This window comes from Melanotaenia boesemani, chromosome 16, assembly GCF_017639745.1.
Source record: "Melanotaenia boesemani isolate fMelBoe1 chromosome 16, fMelBoe1.pri, whole genome shotgun sequence".
Taxonomy (NCBI): domain Eukaryota; kingdom Metazoa; phylum Chordata; class Actinopteri; order Atheriniformes; family Melanotaeniidae; genus Melanotaenia; species Melanotaenia boesemani.
Genome location: NC_055697.1, coordinates 34,645,728 through 34,665,377, shown reverse-complemented (window position 1 = coordinate 34,665,377; position 19,650 = coordinate 34,645,728). Strand labels below are relative to the sequence as shown.

Sequence of the window (19,650 nt, the reverse complement as noted above, 5' to 3'; positions counted from 1 at the left end):
TATATATATATATATATATATATATATATATATATATAATTAAAGTGTATGAATTTGCTGAATGATGGCTATTATGTAAAATATGAGTATTTCTATTAAGTATTGTTAGGTAACTGATAAATTATTTACTGGTGTATTATGTTTTTAAAAAGGGGCAGGTATTATAAGTTTTCTTCTTCCTGCTCCTTTTCAAGCATGGTTGTGCTTTAAGATGTGCTTTTGATTTGTTTTTGTATATTTTTGTGCTGCTTGTGTATAGCCATGTGAGATATGAAAAAAAAAACTCCACATGTAGATGCTGAATAGGGGGCCCATTTTCCAAATACTCAAGTCTCCAGGGAATTTTGTGTTTTCCTATTTTTAGTTAAAAAAATTAAAATAAAAAAAATATATATATTTCTTTAATAAAAAAAATCACTCCTATTGTTGAACGTTAGTCACATTAACTCACATTAACAATCAGTGAATTCATTTTAAAGGAGTTTTTGTTTAGAAACGATTGATGGCCAATGTTGGCAGTAATCTTGAGGCCAGCAAGTTGTCCAGTTTGGACGTTGAACCACACCTGATTGAAACAAGGTTTTTTCACCTTCCCTCTACTGCCATCGGTTCAGAAGTTGAGCCTGAAAACTGAATCATTGTGTGGAAAAGTCTCAGATGGCTGGCGAAACCCTTGCAGACAGGTTTAATCAAAATGTTCCCTTGAACCAATGATGGAGTCTTTCTTTACCACCAAAAACCCTTTCTGAGCCCAACTGACACTGGCCGGTCTCGCTGATATAAACCTAACAGCTATTCTCTCCTACCTGGGTTTCTCCTGGGCCTCGATCAGGCGAATGACATCCTCCATCCACAGCATCAGGTCGCGCACCATGCTGAAAAAGCGGAACTTATCCCCAGTGTCTGCAAGCTTCACCCGTCGGCCCTCCACCGCCTCCAGCAGGTTCTTCCAGGCTTCCAGGACCTGGAGGAGGACCACACACAGAAGGGTTCAGATGCATTTCCAGGATAAAAACAGCTGGCTGAGCCCCTGAGAGGATGAACGAAGTTCAACATCAGATCACACTTCTTAACTTCATAGCGGCTGTTTCCATCTCTTTAAATGCAGCATTAATGAACAAGCTGCACCTAGGTGTGTGCAATATTATATAGTTCATGGTAATACCGGTAGAGTTTTTAACACCAGCAGAAAATGTAATATCGCAATATCACATGATCACACGTTTCTGGCCTGATGACATTATTTAACACAGCACTGTGTCGCTCTGCTAAACAAGGAAACATGGCGGACCACAGCAGATTGCAGCTGTAAAATAAATAGAATGTTGATTTCGGCTTCAAACAAAAAATAAACAGTGATTCACATGTTCCTAAAGCACACTTCTGCTGCACCTGATGGTGAATTTGGCCAAATACCGGAAGTAGACCCGACACCGTTTTACCTTAATGCTGCCAACCTAGCAACTCTGTGGCTATATTTTGAGAGGACTCTTAGGCCCTCATAGCAACTCTTTTTCAAAGCAGGAGTAGTGACAAATTCATACTTTTGAGCTCTTATTGGAGACAGATCAATCTCTTCTATACTGACTGTGTTGTCAGCTGTCATTTTGCTAGATGTAACGTCACACTGTCGTGTCTGCGATCAAACCTCTGACCAACAGCGCGGGTGAAGCTGTTGCTTCAGCACCGCTTAACTTTTAAGAACTTATTAAAGAGGGACCAATATAGGACCAGCAAACTGCAACTTCTGTGGCTGGATCCACCACATCCACCTTCATCCACCTTAGTTAGTAACTGTAATTTAAAGTTAATGTTACCATCTACGTTAGCAACAAGCTTAGAGCTATAGCGGTGTAAAGTTGGTTTGTTGCTACCTTTTTAAAAAAAATAGTGTTAACTCATCAGACTGGCTCCACTGTTCAGAAGAAGAACGAGACATTTACTGAACAGTTTCCATAAACAGCTGACTGCCATGATCCCTTTAAACTGGGACCAGGCCCGCTGTAAACACCATGATGAGGTTAAACTGGGACCAAACTGAGACCAGACCTCCTGTAAACAGTAATGAGCTAAAACAGGGACCAAACTGGGACCAGACCTGCTGTAAACACAGCAATGAGGTTAAACTGGGACCAAACTGGGCTCAGACCCGCTGTAAACACCAGAATAAGGTTAAACTGGGACCAAACTGAGACCAGACCTGCTGTAAACACCAGAATGAGGTTAAACTGGGACCAAACTGGGCTCAGACCCGCTGTAAACACAGCAATGAGGTTAAAGTGGGACCAAACTGGGCTCAGACCTTCTGTAAACACCACGATGAGGTTAACCTGGGACTAAACTGGTACCAGACCCGCTGTAAACACCAGAATGAGGTTAAACTGGGACCAAACTGGGACCAGACCTGCTGTAAACACAGTAATGAGGTTAAACTGGGACCAAACTGGGCTCAAACCCGCTGTAACACCACGATGAGGTTAACCTGGGACTAAACTGGTACCAGACCCGCTGTAAACACCAGAATGAGGTTAAACTGGGACCAAACTGGGCTCAGACCCGTTGTAAATAACATGGTTTTACTGGGTTACTGTATTAGAAAAGTCCAGCTGTTACTGGTTTGGGAATGTAGGAGTATTTATTGGACCTGCCAGTATTGGATCTAAATCATTTAAAATACTGAGTTTTTTTTTTATCCAAATTTGAAGAGTTGAAAATTAATATTTGTCAGTTATTTCAAGCCCCTTAAAAATATTTAGATCTTTCTGATGCACTAGTGCAGGATCGCCAACTGGACCTGTGGAGCCACCTGTCTGGCAGATTTTACATGTTTACCTGTTGCAGTACACCTGAGTTAGATTATTCATGGGTCATTACTTTTAAAAAAAGCTGTGATGGGGATCAGGTGTAATGGGGATCAGGTGTGATATAAATCCACTGTGATGGGGATAGGTGTGATGTAGATCCGGTGTGATGGGGATCAGGTGTGTTGCTGCAGGGAAACGTCTAAAACCTGCAGGACAGGTGGTTATCCTGCAGTATACCGACCTACAGGAATAAATGATGTGGACTTCAGTTTTAGTATTTTAAATTTCTCTATGGGTCCAAATGGATTTTGGTTAGCATTAAAAACATTTGGATAAGCTATTTTAAGAACATATTTACTAATTTGAATACATTTCCATGTTCATTTACTGGTGTTTTTTAAATATAATACAGCAAAGAAATCATTCAAAGGAGGGAATATTTCAGTTTATATATCTAATGTATATATATATATATATATATATATATACACACATACATACACACACGCACACACACACGTGCTCCTCATAAAATGAGAATATCATGAAAAGTTAGTTTATTTCAGTAACTCCTTTAAAAAAAAAGTGAAACTTGTATAATGTAGACATTCATTCTTCACAGACTGACATATTTCAAATGTTTATTTCTGTTAATTTTGATGATTATAACTGACAACAAATGAAATCCCCAAATTGAATATCCCAGAAAATTAGAATATTGTGGAAAGGTTCAATATCGAAGATACCTGGTGCCCCACTCTAATCAGCTAATTAACTCAAAGCACCTGCAAAGGCCTTCAAATGGTCTTAGTTTAGTTCTGATGGCTACACAATCATGGGGACAACTGCTGACCTGACAGTTGTCCAAAAGACAAGCATCAACACCTTGAACAAGGAGGGAAGACACAAAGGTCGATGTTAAAGAGGCTGGATGTTCACAGAGCTCTGTGTCCAAGAACATTAATGGAGAAGAAGGGAAGTAAAAGATGCGTAGAAAAAAGTGTACAAGCAGTAGGGATAACCACACCCTGGAGAGGATTGTGGAAAGAAATACATTCAAACATGTGGGGGAGATTCACAAAGAGTGGACTGCAGCTGGAGTCGGTGCTTCAGGAACCACCAGCACAGACGTATCAAGACATGGTTTCAGAGGTCGCTTTCCTGGTGTCAAGCCACTCTTGAACAAGAGACAGATGCGTCTCGCCTGGACTAAAGACAAAATGGACTGGACTGCTGCTGAGTGGTCCAAACTTATGTTCTCTGATGAAGGAAATGTTGAAGTCCTTTGGAAATCAAGGTCCCAGAGTCTGGAGGAAGAGGAGAGAATCCATGTTGTTGAGGTGGTAAAGTTTAAAGTTTAAAGTAAAGTTTCCAGTCAGTGATGGTTTGGGCATCATGTCATCTGCTCGTGTTGGTCCACTGTGTTTTCTTAGGTCCATGGTCAACGCAGTCGTCTTGCAGGAAGTTTTAGAGCACTTCCTGTTTCCTGCCGTTGACCAACTTTATGGAGAAGCAGATTTAATTTTCCAACAGGACTTGGCACCTGCACACAGTACCAAAGCTACCAGGACCTGGTTTAAGGACCATGGTATCCCTGTTCTTAACTGGCCAGCAAACTGGCCTGACCTGAACCCCGTAGAACATCTATGGGCTATTGTGAAGAGGAAGATGAGATACACCAGACCCAACGATACAGAAGAGATGAAGGCCACTATCAGAGCAACCTGGGCTCATAACACCTGAGCAGAGCTACAGACTGATGGACTCCATGCCAAGCCACATGCTGCAGGAATTCAGGCAAAAAGAGACACAACTAAGTACTGAGTGCTGTACATGCTCATACTTTACATGTTCATACTTTTCATGTTCATACTTTTCAGTTGGCCAACATTTCTAGAAATCCTTGTTTTGTGTCGGTCTTAAATAATATTCAAATTCTCTGGGATATTGAATATGGGGTTTTCATTAGTTGTGAGTTATAATCACCAATATTAACAGAAATAAACATTTAAATATGTCAGCCTGTGAGGAATGAAGGTCTACATTATACAAGTTTCACTTTTTGAATGGAATTACTGAAACAAACCAACGTTTCATGATATTCTCATTTCATGACGACCACCTGTATATGCTACAAGCAAGTCTTTATTTTGCTGTACACCTTATATCAGGTCGGGCAAATGATGGAAGGATTTTACTGAGGCTGTGACTTGTTTGGCCGAAGACATCAATATCATTTTTGGGCAATAGGGTTAGGGGTAGGGTAAGGTTGGTGTAGGGTAGGGGTAGGGTTGGTAACCCACCCCTAGCTCCAGCAGGCAGCATAATAGCCTGGGACAGAGAAATGGGATGAAGGAAACAAATGCATATACATTCATGCAGATTGCAGAAGCACCATGACAACAGCTGAGCAACAATCAGTTCACATGGATGTCCTGGTCTCTGGATGTTCCTCTTAACGTTTTAACCTGCAGGTCAGTGAGCCAGACTGTTTCATGGAAATACTGCATTTTGTTTTGAGGCTGAAAAGTGGCCAAGGACTTGATCTGCTTCCCCAGCCTCAACTTATCCAAATACTTCAGCTCGTCATGTTTTCCTCTTGTTCTTCTCCACAGGATGGTTTTATATTCACCATTCCAAAAGGATATGGTAACTCATAACCATGATTTCATTATTCATTCTCAGTGAGTTCATATCTGCATACAGAAATATTAAAATCATAAAGCTTTTTGAGGAACACTAACAAGGATTCAAGGATTCTTTATTGTTGTCATTCCACACAAGTACAAGGACATGGGTGGGACGAAATTAGTTACTCCGATCCGATCCAAAGTAGGCTCCTAATAATACATCTAAAAGTTAAAATATAACATTATAACAATAACTAATATACAATAAAAAAGACACTAATATACCATTAAATAAAGACAGTGTTTGTTTCCATGGTGTCCATCAGAGAGGGAAGCGGGTTAGGGGAGGGATGTGAGGAAAGGGGAAGGTGGGTGGGTGAGCAGGGGGGGTGGGGGACGACAGGGGGGCTACAGGGGTCCTCCTGAATTCATCAGTCTCACAGCTTCTAGAAAGAAGCTGTTCCTCAGCCTGGTGGACCTGCTCTTAATACTGCGCAGTCTCCTGCATGAGGGGAGAGGGACAAACAGAGCATGTTCAGTGTGAGTGGGATCTTTCATGATGCAGGAGGCTCGCTTCCTGCATCTCTAGGTGTAAATATCCATGATGATGATGGTGGGTAGACTGCACCCCACAGTCCTCTGTGCAGTCTTCACCACTCTCTGCAAAGCCTTCTTCTCTACCACCAAGCAGCTGCCAGGCGATACAGTCATGCAAGAGGTCAAAACACTCTCCACCACATGCCTGTAAAAGGAGGTCAGGATTGTACTCCCCAGCCCAGGGTGCCTCAGCCTCCTAAGAAAGTATAAGCGCTGATGTGCCTTCTTAATCAGACAGGAAGTGTTGTTTCTCCAGGTACGGTCGTCGGAGATGTTTATGCCCAAGTATCTATAACAGGAAACCACTTCCACTGCAGTCCCTCCAATGCACAAGGGAGGGGGGGATGCCTACCCCTTCTGAAGTCCACAATCATCTCCTTGGTCTTTTTCACATTGATGCTAAGGTTGTTTTTTTTTGCACCAACCCTCGAAGTCTTCCACTTCCTGCCTGTAGGCAACCTCATCATTACTGACGATCCGTCCCAGCACAACTGTGTCGTCTGCAAACTTCACAACCTGACAGCTCTGATGTCTTGCCGAGCAGTCATGTGTGAGCAGGGTGAACAGGAGGGGGCTCAGCACACCGCCCTGGGGAGAGCTGATGCTGAGGGTGATGGAGGAGGAGGAGACGTCATGGATCCTCACAGACTGCGGTCTGTCTGTTAGAAAGTCCAGGACCCAGTTACACAGGGTGAAGCTCAGTCCGAGTGTTGCAAGCTTCTGTACCAGGGTCTGATGTATAATTTTATTAAGCGGCGAGGTAAAATCCACAAAGAGCAGGCAGACGTAAGAGTCTTTATTCTCTAAGTGGGTGAGAACTGAGTGAACCACAGAAAAAATAGCGTCCTCTGTGGATCTATTTCTCCTGTATGCATATTGATGCAGGTCCACAGTCACGTCGATACAGTCTTTTATATGGGCTATGACCACTCTCTTGAAGCACTTCATGACTATCGGGGTGAGAGCCACCGGCCAGTAGTCCTTCAGGCCTGTCACTGTGGATGATTTAGGGATGGGAATAATTGTGGCAGTCTTTAAGCAGGTGGGGCCCACCGCCTGTAGCAGAGAGATTTTAAAAATGTCTGTCAACACCTCGGTGAGCTGGTCCGCACAGCCCCTCAGTACCCGCCCGGGGATGTTATCAGGTCCGGCAGCTTTGCATGGGTTGATCCTCTGAAGGGTCCTCCTCACCTCTGCTGCAGTCACCCTAGGGGTTCCTCTCCTGGTGGAGGGATGAATCTGGTGCTGGTAGGGATGTTTGGATCCTCAAAGCGGGCATAGAAGCTGTTTAATGTGTCAGGTAGAGAAGGGTCCCCGGGGCACTGTGCATTTTTGGTACCATAGTCTGTGATACACTTTATGTCCCTCCAGATACTCCTGGGATCATTGCACATAAAGTGTTCCTGGATCCTCCAGGCGTATGCGGCCTTGGCTCTCCTAAGACCCGCAATCAGCTGTCTTCTGGCCGCTCTGAGTGCCGGTCTGTCACCAGACCTGAACGCTGCATCCCTGGCTTTCAGCAGAGACTGGACCTCCACATTCAACCAGGATTTCTGGTTCGGATGTTCTGTTTTTCTCCTGGTGCTGGTGATGTCCTCCATGCACTTCCTGATTTATCCGAGGACAGCGGATGTATAGTCCTCCAGGTCCACTACACAGAGCGCTGCATCCCTGAAAATCTGCCCGTTCGTGCGCTGAAAGCAGTCCTGCAATGTGGGGACAGCATCATCACTGGGCCACACTGTGATGGTCCTCTGTCTCGGTATGTGACATTTGAGTGGAGGACGGTAGGCAGGGACCAACATGATAAAAATATGGTCAGAGAAGCCCAGGTGGGGTTGGGGGACGTTCTGTGTATGTGTCCCATATGTTGGTATAAACACTGTCCAGCGTGTTATTCCCCCGTGTCGGAATGGTGACCTGCTGATAAAACTTAGGTAAGGTGTCTGTCAGGTTTACATGATTGAAGTCCCACACAACCACGTAAAACGCCTCCGGGTGTTTATGTTGGAGCAAGCTGATGTTATTATGAAGCTCTTTTAGCCCTTCCTTAGCCTTAGCACTTGGTGGAATATAAACAACCATAACGAACACCGCTATAAACTCTCGAGGCAGATAGTGTGGCCAGCATTTAACAGTCATATGCTCTATCGCCTCTGAGCAGTGGCTGTTTACCAGAGTACAATTTGTGCACCAACCTTTATTCATGTAGACGCATAATCCCCCACGGGTTTTCCCCGACTGCTGGTTGTGATTCGCCCGGAAGAGAAGCTGACCATTGATCTGAAAGGCCGTGTCCGGCATTTTGTCATTCAACCAGGTCTCCGTTAGACAAAGCACCGCGCAGTTCCTCATTTCACGGTAAGACCCCAACCTCAGTCTGAGTAGATCCAGCTTATTGTCCAGGGAGCGGACATTGGACAAGAACAAAGATGGGATCTGTGTTCTCCCGGTATTAGCCTTCAGCCTGGCTAACAGTCCGCCCCGTTTTCCCCTCTTCTGCCTCCGTGCACACCCCTTCCTCTTGCCTTTCATCCAACGGGCGTCCCAGCGCCATTTCTGGGTCCTCTGAATCTGCAGTCTCCCCAGCAGGGCCTTGATTCATAATGTTGTGCTCATGGCCGAACCAACCCTTATCTTTATAAGTTTGGTTTGGCTGTACTTTTTACGCTTATTAACATAAGCATAATCAATAAGGTTGGCCTCAGGACCAACCAAAAGTGTACTAGCGGGGAGCCTCACTCCAGGAGCTCGAGAAGCTGCTGCGCGCCACCATTTGCTGATGATCACCCCTCAAACACAAAACCTAAAAAATTCCAGTGACACAACATTCACAGCTCAGTGGAGTCTGAGAGGCTAAAATAAAGTCTGCTGTGATTATTTTTAGGACTTATTTTGTAAAGCTGACTTTCTGCAGAGCAGTGGGTTCTGCTCCGATGTTCACAAACACATCCAGAACCTTCTTTCACATCCCGATATGCTCATCAGCTCTAACGAACAGTAACTCGTCAGGTGGAAAGAATTTAATCTTTTGCTCAAATTATTGAATGTTTTAGTCCATTATGAGGACTTTTCCCAGTTTGCTTCTCTGTTTGGTCATTTTAAGTTCACAGTTTGCAGGATTCACTACAGACGAGTGAGTGGCACCTTCATTTAAAAGTCAGCTTCCAAAAGCAGAAACTGAGCTACAAAGAAGTAATTTCATCTTTTCACTAGAAGCATGTTTTCCTTCTCAGAGGTGACAATGGATGGAGCGCACAGCTGTCAATCAGAAAAACTGTCAATATGCAGCCATACATGGATCTGAGAAGGATAAAATCCTCCCGGTCAGATCAGCAGGTCGGTAGTCAACACTCAGCCAGACTAAAATGTTTCTAAAGCTCACCAACATTTTAGTCGAAACATTCAAAGAAAGTCTGAAACTGCAGCCAAAATGAAGACTGATGCAAAGCCAATGTTACTGGAAGCGGAGTCTCACCTCTCGCTTTCTCTTCTGGGTGGACAGGGAGGATGCAGAGAAACGGACAAACAGGGAATGGTCAAAACACATCAACAACACAGGTCAACACTGCCTTCTGCTCAGCCCCGTTTCAGACGGTCAGCTTAACGAATCAGAGCAAAAAACAGCCTTCAAGTCTGTCAGCAGAAACAAAGAAATAAAGACACACATGGCATCGGTATAACAACAGAGCTGGACAGGTTGGAGGAAGACCTCTTCTGGTACCTGAAGGTAGCTGAAAACTAGATATGCATCTCAACAAAGGGACTCGAGTCCACATCTTTTAGATGATTTCAAAGCATTTTCATATATTTTGGATCTAATGGTTTAATAAACCATTAGATGGCAGGTAAGGCTGCTCGATAAATCCTTAAAAACTCACAATCTCGATTCACACATACACATCTCATTTCTACACACGATGATTCTAAAGCATTTTCTATCACGAGCTGCATCACAAACGCTACTATTTCCTCCTAATGAAGCGCACCCAAACGCAGCACTGTTGTTGCCTCCTCAACCAATGGCAAAGCGCCGTTACAACACGTGATTCAGTGGAGGAAGCCGTCTGCAGTCGAGTGTTTGGAAGGAGTGAGCAAGAGTGAAAGTGGAGGAAATACTGTGGGAAGGAGATTTAAATGCATGGCGACGGAAACAAATTGGTAGTGGCAAGAGTCCCCCCCTCACCCCAACCGAACTGGCATTCGGCAGCGGTGTGGAAGTATTCAGGATTTAAGCCAGATGATGACAAACAGCATGAGCTGAATAGTAAAGTGGGTTTTTCCCTGGTTGCAGCACCACAAACCTCTACCATCACATTAAACGTCACCACAAAGCATCGCACGATGAAGCCGTAGAAACAGGAAACAAACAGATGTCAATAACCGGAACCCTGTACAATGCATATTATATTATATTTCTGTGTATACATATACACCGAAATACTCTGTCCCTCCTCTGGATGATATATATCATATATAAAATGTGTGTGTGTAATATATTTATAAATGTAATATATTCCTGTAGAAAACTGACTTCAGTGCAGTTTAATTTTTTGCTATAACGGTATTTGACTTTTCAAATGAGGAAATTATTTTTGGTTGTTGGTCTGTAGAAAATGTTTTCAATTAAATTACTCCAACAAAAAATGCATATAGAGCCATAAGAAATAAATGCAATATATTTTAACACTTTTGAATTTATTTAATGATTAATGTTCTTTTATAGGCAAGAACTAGCAGGCTCCATTAGTTCCAGGTTCAATGTGCATAAAGGTGATTTTAAAAGGTTTTTAATCAACATCAAACCGGTCCGGACTTCAACTTGTTCCAGTTTTTTTCTTTTTGGCCTGCTGTGTGTTTGACTCTGCCGTACCTGAAAACCATTTCAATGTCTTTTTTTGTTTTGTTAAAGTTCAGTGCAAAAAAACATTTCATGAAAAAAATCGTGCCAGAGAATTGTGATCTCAACTCTAAGCAAAAAAATCATAATTCACATTTTTCTCTGAATCGTGCCGCCCTATTAAAAGGCCATAATCTCTGTTTACAGAGCAAAGTTGATTGGAGCATGTAATCCAATCAGCTATTAGATAAGGATCATTTCCTCTCTGGGTCCTACTGCTGGAAATTCATCATTAAATCCAGATTACTGGCATAAATAAACACAGGCCACATCTGAGGTCTTCATCCAGGATCAGACCGGGTCCCTCAACTAAGTCCAGAGAAGCAGAATCCGGTGTTCCAGCTCCATCCTGGAATCAGTGTGGTGGAGAGAAAGCTTAACCCATCTGAACGGAGCTGGTAACAACAGCTGATGCTCTGGTTCTGGGTTATTTAGACGAAAATGTGAGGACATGGAGCAGTTGGTCTCAAGTTTGAAGTCATTCAGGGGCAGCGGCGTGGTTGTAAATGTGGTGCTGAAGGAAACAGCATCAACGTCAACCAGCTGATTCACAGACTGAGAAGAAGCAGCGATTCTCTCATTGTTTTCATTTCTGATGCTGTTTGGTTCTTTTCATGACGTCAAGTCATTTATTATTATTTTTGGTTTTTAATGCTGATTATTACAGGAGTTTTTATTTCCACCACAAATCCACAGCTTTCAGTCTAGGATTTAGACAAAGTTCATTTTCCCTCACATTGTCACATCAGAACACCATTTAAACTGGTCTGTTTCCACTAAGTCTGTTTTATTTTGTTCATCCAATGAGACCAGACGGTTTTTTTCTTGGATGTCAGACACAGATCATCAATAAAAACAAACATTTAGCTGGACAGCTAAATTCATCTTAGACAGAGAGACCTATCCTCACTTTTTCCAGTTTTAGTTCAAATTTGTATTAACTTCACTCTGAGGTGCTCTCAGTTTGGACCATGCCCTTAACATCTCACAATGTGTTCAGAACTAATTATTTTAATTGCTGGAATAACATCTGTCTGAGAAAATGATTTTCCAAACATAGCTGACCAGTGCAGCATGCAGGAGGCAACGTCATTAGCAGCAGTGCTGCGTACCGCTAACTTTACATACACCAACATGGAGGAAATACTGAAAACAGGACATTATCTAACACTCACCTCTCCCTCTCTCTTCTGAATGTCATCAGCTTTGTCTCCAGCATAAGCCGACTGCAGGCGGACAGCGTCCTCCTGAAGCTGCCGGACCTGCAGCAGGAAGAAAAACCTTCAAGTTAAAGTCAGCCAAAGCATCAGGGGCAGATTTACAGGAGTCTTTGCTGGCAAATTTACTGTGAAGAATGAAAAATGGAAAGAAACACTGACACAATGTGAAGCATTTACCTACAGACATAAGCCATGAATTCAGACCTTAAAATGGGAAACTGTATAACTGGAATCTTCACGGGAAGCTGCTGAACTCAGTCTTTGTGCAAACGTTTTATGTAATATAAAAACAGCACATCTGAAGCCATCTCTAGCAAAGCTGGAAACAGTGACATGAATGGACTCATTTCCATGAATCGTTTCATTTCCATGAATCGACTCATTTCTAGGAACCTGACCTATTTCCTGTTTTACAGGAAATGTGATTTTAAAATCACCATATCGGATTTATGTCTTAGTGTTAGCTGCTAATTTGAGCGGTAATATACTCTGCAAAATAGTGTACAGGTGAATGTAACCTAAAGAGGTGGATGAAAACATCAGGGGATGTATTAAAAAAGTCCATAAATCGAAACTGGATTTAATCTAAACGGAATTGATTTTTTAAACTATTCCACCTCATAGTTCTCTTTTTGTCCAAGGTACAAACCAACAATGACCCCAACTTGTTTTTGCTTTGTTGTTTTCTGTATTTGTACCTGGGTTCCCAGAGCCTGGATGTCGTGCTCGAAGGTGGTGTGCATTCTCTGCAGGGCCTCCACCGTGTTCTGGTCTCGGCCCAGTTCTTCCGGAAGCTTCTTATGTTTGTCCAGGATGCGGTTGAGGATCTCCTTGGCGTCATGGTAGAACTTGTGGAGCTCGTACGAGGCGACGAGGATCTGCGTCCGGGTATCAATGAGCTCCAGCAGGTCGGCCCAGGCCTCATTCAGGCCATCTTTCCATTCGGCGATGGTGGCGGCGTCACCATGGCCTGAGTTGATCAGCTCATCCGCCAGCCGGTTGACACTGTCCACTCGTTCCTGACCAATGTTCCCGGTGTCTCGGGCGAATTCCCGGAAACGCTCCTGCAGCATCTGAAAGAAGTGTTTAATGTCAGTGTATGTCCTCACAGATCAGCGTTCCAGGATGTGTGTGTTGGACTAACCGTGACATGTTCATAGTCCTGTCCCAGTTCATGAGATCCAGCCACTACCTCCCTCTCAGCAATCCACTGCTCCAAGTCGTCCACCTCTCGGTTGAGCTGGAAGAGCCGGAAACGCTCGTCCAGCTTCCCCCGACGTTCCTCGGCCAAGTCCTTGAGCCCGGCATATAGCTTGTCCACCTGAGACTGACGCATCCCGATACGCTCACTGAAGGTTGAGGAGACGACACCCACCATCATCATCATCCTCCTCCTCCTCATCTGATAGTTTCCCTTCCCCCTACTCTGTTTTGCTAGACATTTTTAGCCTTTTTCTTCCTTTTCTTCTTTCCCTCAGCCAGAGAAACTAGTCCCTGGCCTGAACTGCATTTACTGTCACACCCTCCAGCCCTCCATCCCATCCTTCGTCCAGCCTTCTGTCACACGGTTCATCCCATCCTCCCCTCACCCTCTGTCCCTCACCTGTCGGGGTGTCCTGCAGCTACCAGGCTCCGGCTGGTGCTGGACAGCTGGTGGACGGCATCAGCGTAATCCTCCATGGCTTGCTCCAGGATCTGGTGCTTCTTCAGCATGGCCACTGAGCTCTGCTCGTCCTAGAGAAAAACACTGTCCAATCAATACGATTGATCCTGATGGCTTTCATTTCTACATCTGTTCCTGAAATAAATTTATTAGCAGTGATTCAAGTTTAGCCTCCACACAACACAAATCTAAACTCCCAGCTTGACACCGCCTCTTCCGCATCCTCTTGCTCCTTCCCCTCCTCCTCCTTCTCTTCCTCTTTCTCCTTCCTCCTCTTCCCCCTCCTCCTCCTCACCTTTGCCTTCTCCTCTGACATCATGTAGAGCTCCTGCTCGCTCATCCAGGCCTCGGCCTCGGCAGCATCGAAGTAGTACTGCTGGGCCTCGCGGGCCTCGCTGAGTCGGACGTGGCGATTCTCTGTCTCCTTCTGGATTTTGTCCCACAGTGACTGAAGGTCGGCGAGCCGCTGGCGGATCAGCTCGGCTGTGGGGCTGCCCTCCCTTAGGATGTGTTGGCTGCGCTCGAAGATGTCGTCATAGCGAGGCTGGTGTCCCTGGATCTCTTTCTGCAGAGTCTGAGGACATCAGAGGAGAGCTGAGTTAGAACCTGAGTTTCCTATTTTACAAACCTTTTCCAGAGAGATTTAATGAGGGGAAATGTACCTGATTCTTCTTGATGAGCAGTTGTACGGTCTGCAGGTTGTGTCCGTGGTCAGTGGACGTGGCCAGAGGCATCCTCTCCTCCACCCACAGCTGGAGACACATAGCGCTTGTTAAACGCTTTATACCATTCCTGTTCCAGTTTACTGGAAACCTAAAACTTCCTCCTCTCTCGTTTCTGGTCCCACTTTCTTTTTCAGCTCTTTAACAAATTAACTTGTTTCAGTGAAACATGTAGATGATCTACTCACGATTTCATCCTCCACATCTCGGTTGAACTGGTGGATCTCGCGCGAAGCCATAAGGTTTTCTCGTCTCATTTTTAGCGGTTCTTGGAGGGCCTGGAATTTTTTCTCCACGTTGATCCTCTGGCCATCCACCTCCTCAGAGCCTTTCCCCTCCTGGCTGAGAGCCTGAGACTGACTCTGCAGCTCCTCCACCTCCTTCTGACGCACCTCCACCTGGTTCTCCAGCATCTACAGAAGGATGACAGGAGACGGCTCAGACTGGAAGAGAAAAACAGAACTGACCACTAGATGTCCTCATTACCCCCACCCCCATTCATCACCTGCTGCTTCTTCAGCAGGATGTTGACGGAGGTCAGGTCTTTGCCGTAGTCATCTGACTGCAGCTGTCCGTCCAGGCCGATCAGCCATTTGTCGAGGTCAGCGCAGCTCTGTGTGAAGAGCTCGGCCTTGTTGGCGTCAAACAGACACTTGGCTTTGGTCTGGGTAGTGGACTCCAGGACCTCCCACATAGTCTTCAAGGACGTTAGCTTGTTTTTCACCATGGCTTCTGTGTCTGGTTTCTCTGCCATCAGCGTCTGGCCATCCTGAAACAGAGGATCAGAATTTAAACAGAAATCAGGGTTTTGAGTATCTGGGGTTTGGTTTCTCCCCTCCTCACCTTATTGATCTTGTCCAGCCACTCCTTGTTGGACTGCAGCTCAGCCATGAAGGCCTGGTGTTTCAGCCACTTGCTGTGGAGGTTCCTGGCCTCGTCGTATGACATGTCCTGAGCTGTCAGCATCTTCTCATTGATCCACAGGGTCAGCTGAGGAGACAAAACCAGTAAATGACCAATGAAGGACTGCACCCTGTCCTGTGAACTGCTCCATGTTTAGTGGTCTAATATACCTCCTGGCAGTCCTGCAGGAACTTCTGCAGGTCTCTGTTGTCCTTGAGCTTCATCAGCAGGTCATTGGCAGCCTGTCGGTTCTTTTTGTGTCTGCAGAAACAGAAACAGTGAGCTTCTAATTTAGACTGCTGAGGGACGTCCCATGATGCACTGGGCTCTTATTAACATTGTCATTTAACGTGTTTCTCCTCTCTCAACCAGTCTTCCTGGATAAAAGTTGTGGCTCCTGTTGGTCTCTCTTTCCTGTCCTCTCCACCCCAAAGGATATTTGATAGATTTGGTCTGTGCTCTGGCTATAGAATAAAGGCCTGAGGGAGTGGAGAATAACATGGGAAGCAAAGTAGCTCAAATATTTAGGAGTAAATATAACTAAAAACCCAACAAAACTATATCAAAGTAATTATAAACACAGACACCAGCATGAGGAATGACATTGAAAGGCGGTCCACCCATCCATAAGGCTCTCTCTAAAGAAGTGTTGCAAAAATTAATACACTACCACATCTCTTATATCTCTTTCTATCTCTACCAATAGATGTACCACAAACCCAGTTCCACTAATGGGATAAACTTAAGATTGGGAAGGACAACGATAACATTACACTACGTTGCAGCTATCTAGGACAAGAGGGGGACTGGCTCTGCCACATTTAAAGACTGTAGAATTTAAAGAGTACTTTAATGATGCCCAAATACACATCTAGTGTAGTGGTGCGATACCTGCTGCGCTGCCCGGTGGAAGGATGTAGAAATTTCTGCACTTAAATTTCCGATTAAAACGAGTATCGGCGAAACTGAGACCCCAGTCTGTATCGGAGACTATGTGGACCTAAATCCAATTATATAATTTACCCTAGAAAGATGGTACTCTGTTGTAAAACAGCGAAAACTGGGAAAAGAACTGGGATTATTGGAATGGTTAGCTCGCAATGATAGATTTAAACCAGGACAACACGACTCCAGATTCACACAGTGGACAGAGAAGGTCTAATAGCCATGTCCAAAACTATTAAAAAAGGAGAAATGAAAAGTTTGCAGGAACTTAATGACACATATCTAACAAATCAAGACCTGTTCAGGTATCTACAAATACCAGACTACTATGAGTAGCGTATTAAAACAAGATAAAATACATCCCATAATAAAGACATTTATGTTGGCCTGCAGTAATGCTACGCCCAAGGTTGGGTTAATCATCTATAGCTGTCTTATGGAGTCAAAAGAAAAGTTGACTCTGTCTGTCAGGGCGAGGTGGGAACAAGAGCTGGGTGAAGAGATGTGGTAGGACATGTGGGAAGTTCACCAAACTACAACACAACCACAGAGGTGTCCAGAACTCGCCTGGAAGAACCACATCAGACACTTATAACACCCCAAATTACAAGTAAACAAAGTCAGCAACCGTGTTCTCTGTACTAACGCGAATTCAGACCAAACACACATTGTCTGGAATTGTGAGAAAATAAAACTGCCTCAGCAGTCTGCAAGGTACTTATGTGATACCCTGATCTTGTCATGTCTTGTATCTGGGATCTGGATGAAACTGCAATAACCAAGATCTGCTTCAGACTGAGATGCTTCAGCATGAGAGAAAATCTGGTTTTCTCAAGCATCCCTGAGCAGGCTGAAGAAGACCCCGAAGCTATGGTGAAAATCTTCATCAAAACATAGCTTAAACTTACAGATGGCTCCACATTCACATTCACCGGGTCCACCGGATGGGATCTAGGAAACCTGCCAGTGGCAGAGCCCAACCCATCCTGGCACAGTTGGAGTGCTTTGAACAGAAAGAGCAGGTGAAACAGGTGAGGCAGAGAGATTAAGGGACAGACGGTAGTGTTAACCACCAGTTCCCCAGGAGATCCTGGAGGTCGACAGATCCTGGTCCCGATCCAAAGGAGGTTCATGGAGGGCAGCTCATGTGTGGTCATCTCCGTGAACTGGCTACTTGTAAACGGGGTGCTCTACAGGGACCAATCCGTTTCTCCCTAAACAGCTGGTGATAAATATCCATTTAGCTGATTTCCTTGTGTTAAATGGAAATACTAACATCACTGCCAGTCTCAGACATGGGCTTCCAGGATGGAGATCAGGTTTGTACTGAGTTTAAATGGTTTTCTTTTTACCACCTTTTCTCTGTTTCCTTACTTTCTTTTCTTCCTTTCACTTCACCCCAACTTGTTGCACTTCTAGTTTCTTTTATGCCATTACCCCATTAAGGCCCGAGCAATGAAAAGATTGTAAGAAAAGTCCAGTTTTTAAAAAAAAAAAAAAAAAAAAAAAAAAAAAAAAAAAAAAGAAAAGTCCAGTTTTTTAAATATGAGGTCTTTATTTGGCCCTTTAACAAAATGTAACAAAAAAATGTACCTTTTTCTTGGGGGGGGGGGGGGGTAATCTACCAGTTATTACCATGTGATATATTAAAAATATTATAATGTGGTTTTCTGCTTCTGAGTATCTATTAGGGGCCAGAAGACAAGTATCAGATTGTGTTCAACAGGATTTTTAGCAAAGTTTAAACCATAAATTGAAGCAAAATGTCTCAGAAACTGTATGTGATAAATATGTCATGTTGGGCTCTTATGGGTTAATGTAAATATGCACTGCACCTGAAAGGACTTCCTAATACATCCCACCTGTAATACACACAGTACATCTACACACACAAACACACACAGACATTCAACACACAGACAGGACATATACGCATACTGGTACTCACAAAATACTCAGCAACATTTAACACAAACACACACACACACATACACAAATCCCAATAACTTAGGCATGAGCCACTAAGACCTGGTACACATAAAAATTATCGGGCTGTTTCCCCTTCCCGAACAGGACAGCAAACAGCTGATTATCTTGAGTCTTTTAAGATTTTCCTATAAATGATCCTGTGCTCTGAGGTGTTTTACGAACAAATTCATTCCAACAATCAGCTCTGAAACGGGTTGTGGCTGACAATCGGAAGTATTGAACATGTTCAGGAGTCACGTGGGCGCAGCGGACAAGATGGCAGCTGGTTAGGTTCTCTCCGCCTTCTGACCTGATTTTGATGTATTATTAGTGTGAGTGGCCCATATTTTGATATACTTTCTCCCCCTTTTTGTTACTGAAAAGCTCCCTGAAGGTCTTTCTGAGGAGACTTTACGTTAAAAGTTCAAATGTCTTTGAGACAACGTAGTAATATGACAGCACGCAACAGTCCTACACGAAAATAGAGCTGCAACTAATGATATTCTGATGGTCGATTAGCCACCGACTATTTAAACAACTAGTCGACCAATCGGATTATGTATCTCATGATTATTATAAATGGATCTTATTTCACTTTCAGCTTTGAAATTTTGCATAAGGTTGTTAAGTAAGTCCGACGTTCCTCCTCTTTAAATGTTCGAGCATTGCAGACGTACTTCCGTGGTACACAAGGTCCGCTTTACAAATCTCACATGTATTTAATTTACTTTGTAAGTTTAACGTGAAGTTATCCCAGACTTTTAACGTTTTCTGCCGCCGTTTTCTTCCCTAGTCCGCCACCATATTTTTCCCCTGGCGGACTTCACTGCGCATGTGCAACTCTCAGCAGAGATAAAAAAAAAGAAGACGATGTTTCACTCTGTATTTTTTTCCCCTCTTTGCGCATGTGCATTGTGCAACTCTCAGCAGAGACAGGATTAGAAGACGATGTTTCACTCGGTAGTCTTTGTTTTTTTTTTTTGTTTTTTGCCGACAATAGTCGATGGCTAAATTAGTTGTCGACTATTTTTATTGTCGACTATTGTCGACAACGTCGAGCCCTACACGACTAGGTGAGGAATAAGGCCAAAGCTAGGCTTCCGCAAATCATGTCAACTTGTTGACTGAAGTTCTGAAAGTCAGCGGTACACTACGTTCTGTCGCGGCTGACATTACTACAATCAAAAAGACAACTTCTGAGCTGAAAACAACCGTGGGAGAATTGAAAGTTTGGATAAAAGAGGCTGAGACACATATTTCAAGCCTCAGAGATACCACCAACCAGCTACAAGCAGCTG

General features: G+C 44.0%; 1 protein-coding gene across 3 annotated transcripts in view; it reads right to left on the bottom strand.

Moving 5' to 3' along the window:
* LOC121656050 (spectrin beta chain, non-erythrocytic 1) overlaps nt 1-19,650 on the bottom strand; it is a 180,194-nt gene that overhangs the window by 44,619 nt on the left and 115,925 nt on the right. For all 3 annotated transcript variants that reach the window (XM_042011042.1, XM_042011041.1, XM_042011040.1), the window contains 11 exons: nt 15,610-15,700; nt 15,380-15,526; nt 15,042-15,305; nt 14,725-14,949; nt 14,477-14,566; nt 14,110-14,388; nt 13,755-13,885; nt 13,296-13,500; nt 12,850-13,224; nt 12,107-12,193; nt 807-964 (listed from right to left, as the gene is read on the bottom strand). In XM_042011042.1, the coding sequence (XP_041866976.1) occupies nt 807-964; nt 12,107-12,193; nt 12,850-13,224; nt 13,296-13,500; nt 13,755-13,885; nt 14,110-14,388; nt 14,477-14,566; nt 14,725-14,949; nt 15,042-15,305; nt 15,380-15,526; nt 15,610-15,700 (2,052 nt within the window). The remainder of the gene's footprint in view (nt 1-806; nt 965-12,106; nt 12,194-12,849; nt 13,225-13,295; nt 13,501-13,754; nt 13,886-14,109; nt 14,389-14,476; nt 14,567-14,724; nt 14,950-15,041; nt 15,306-15,379; nt 15,527-15,609; nt 15,701-19,650) is intronic.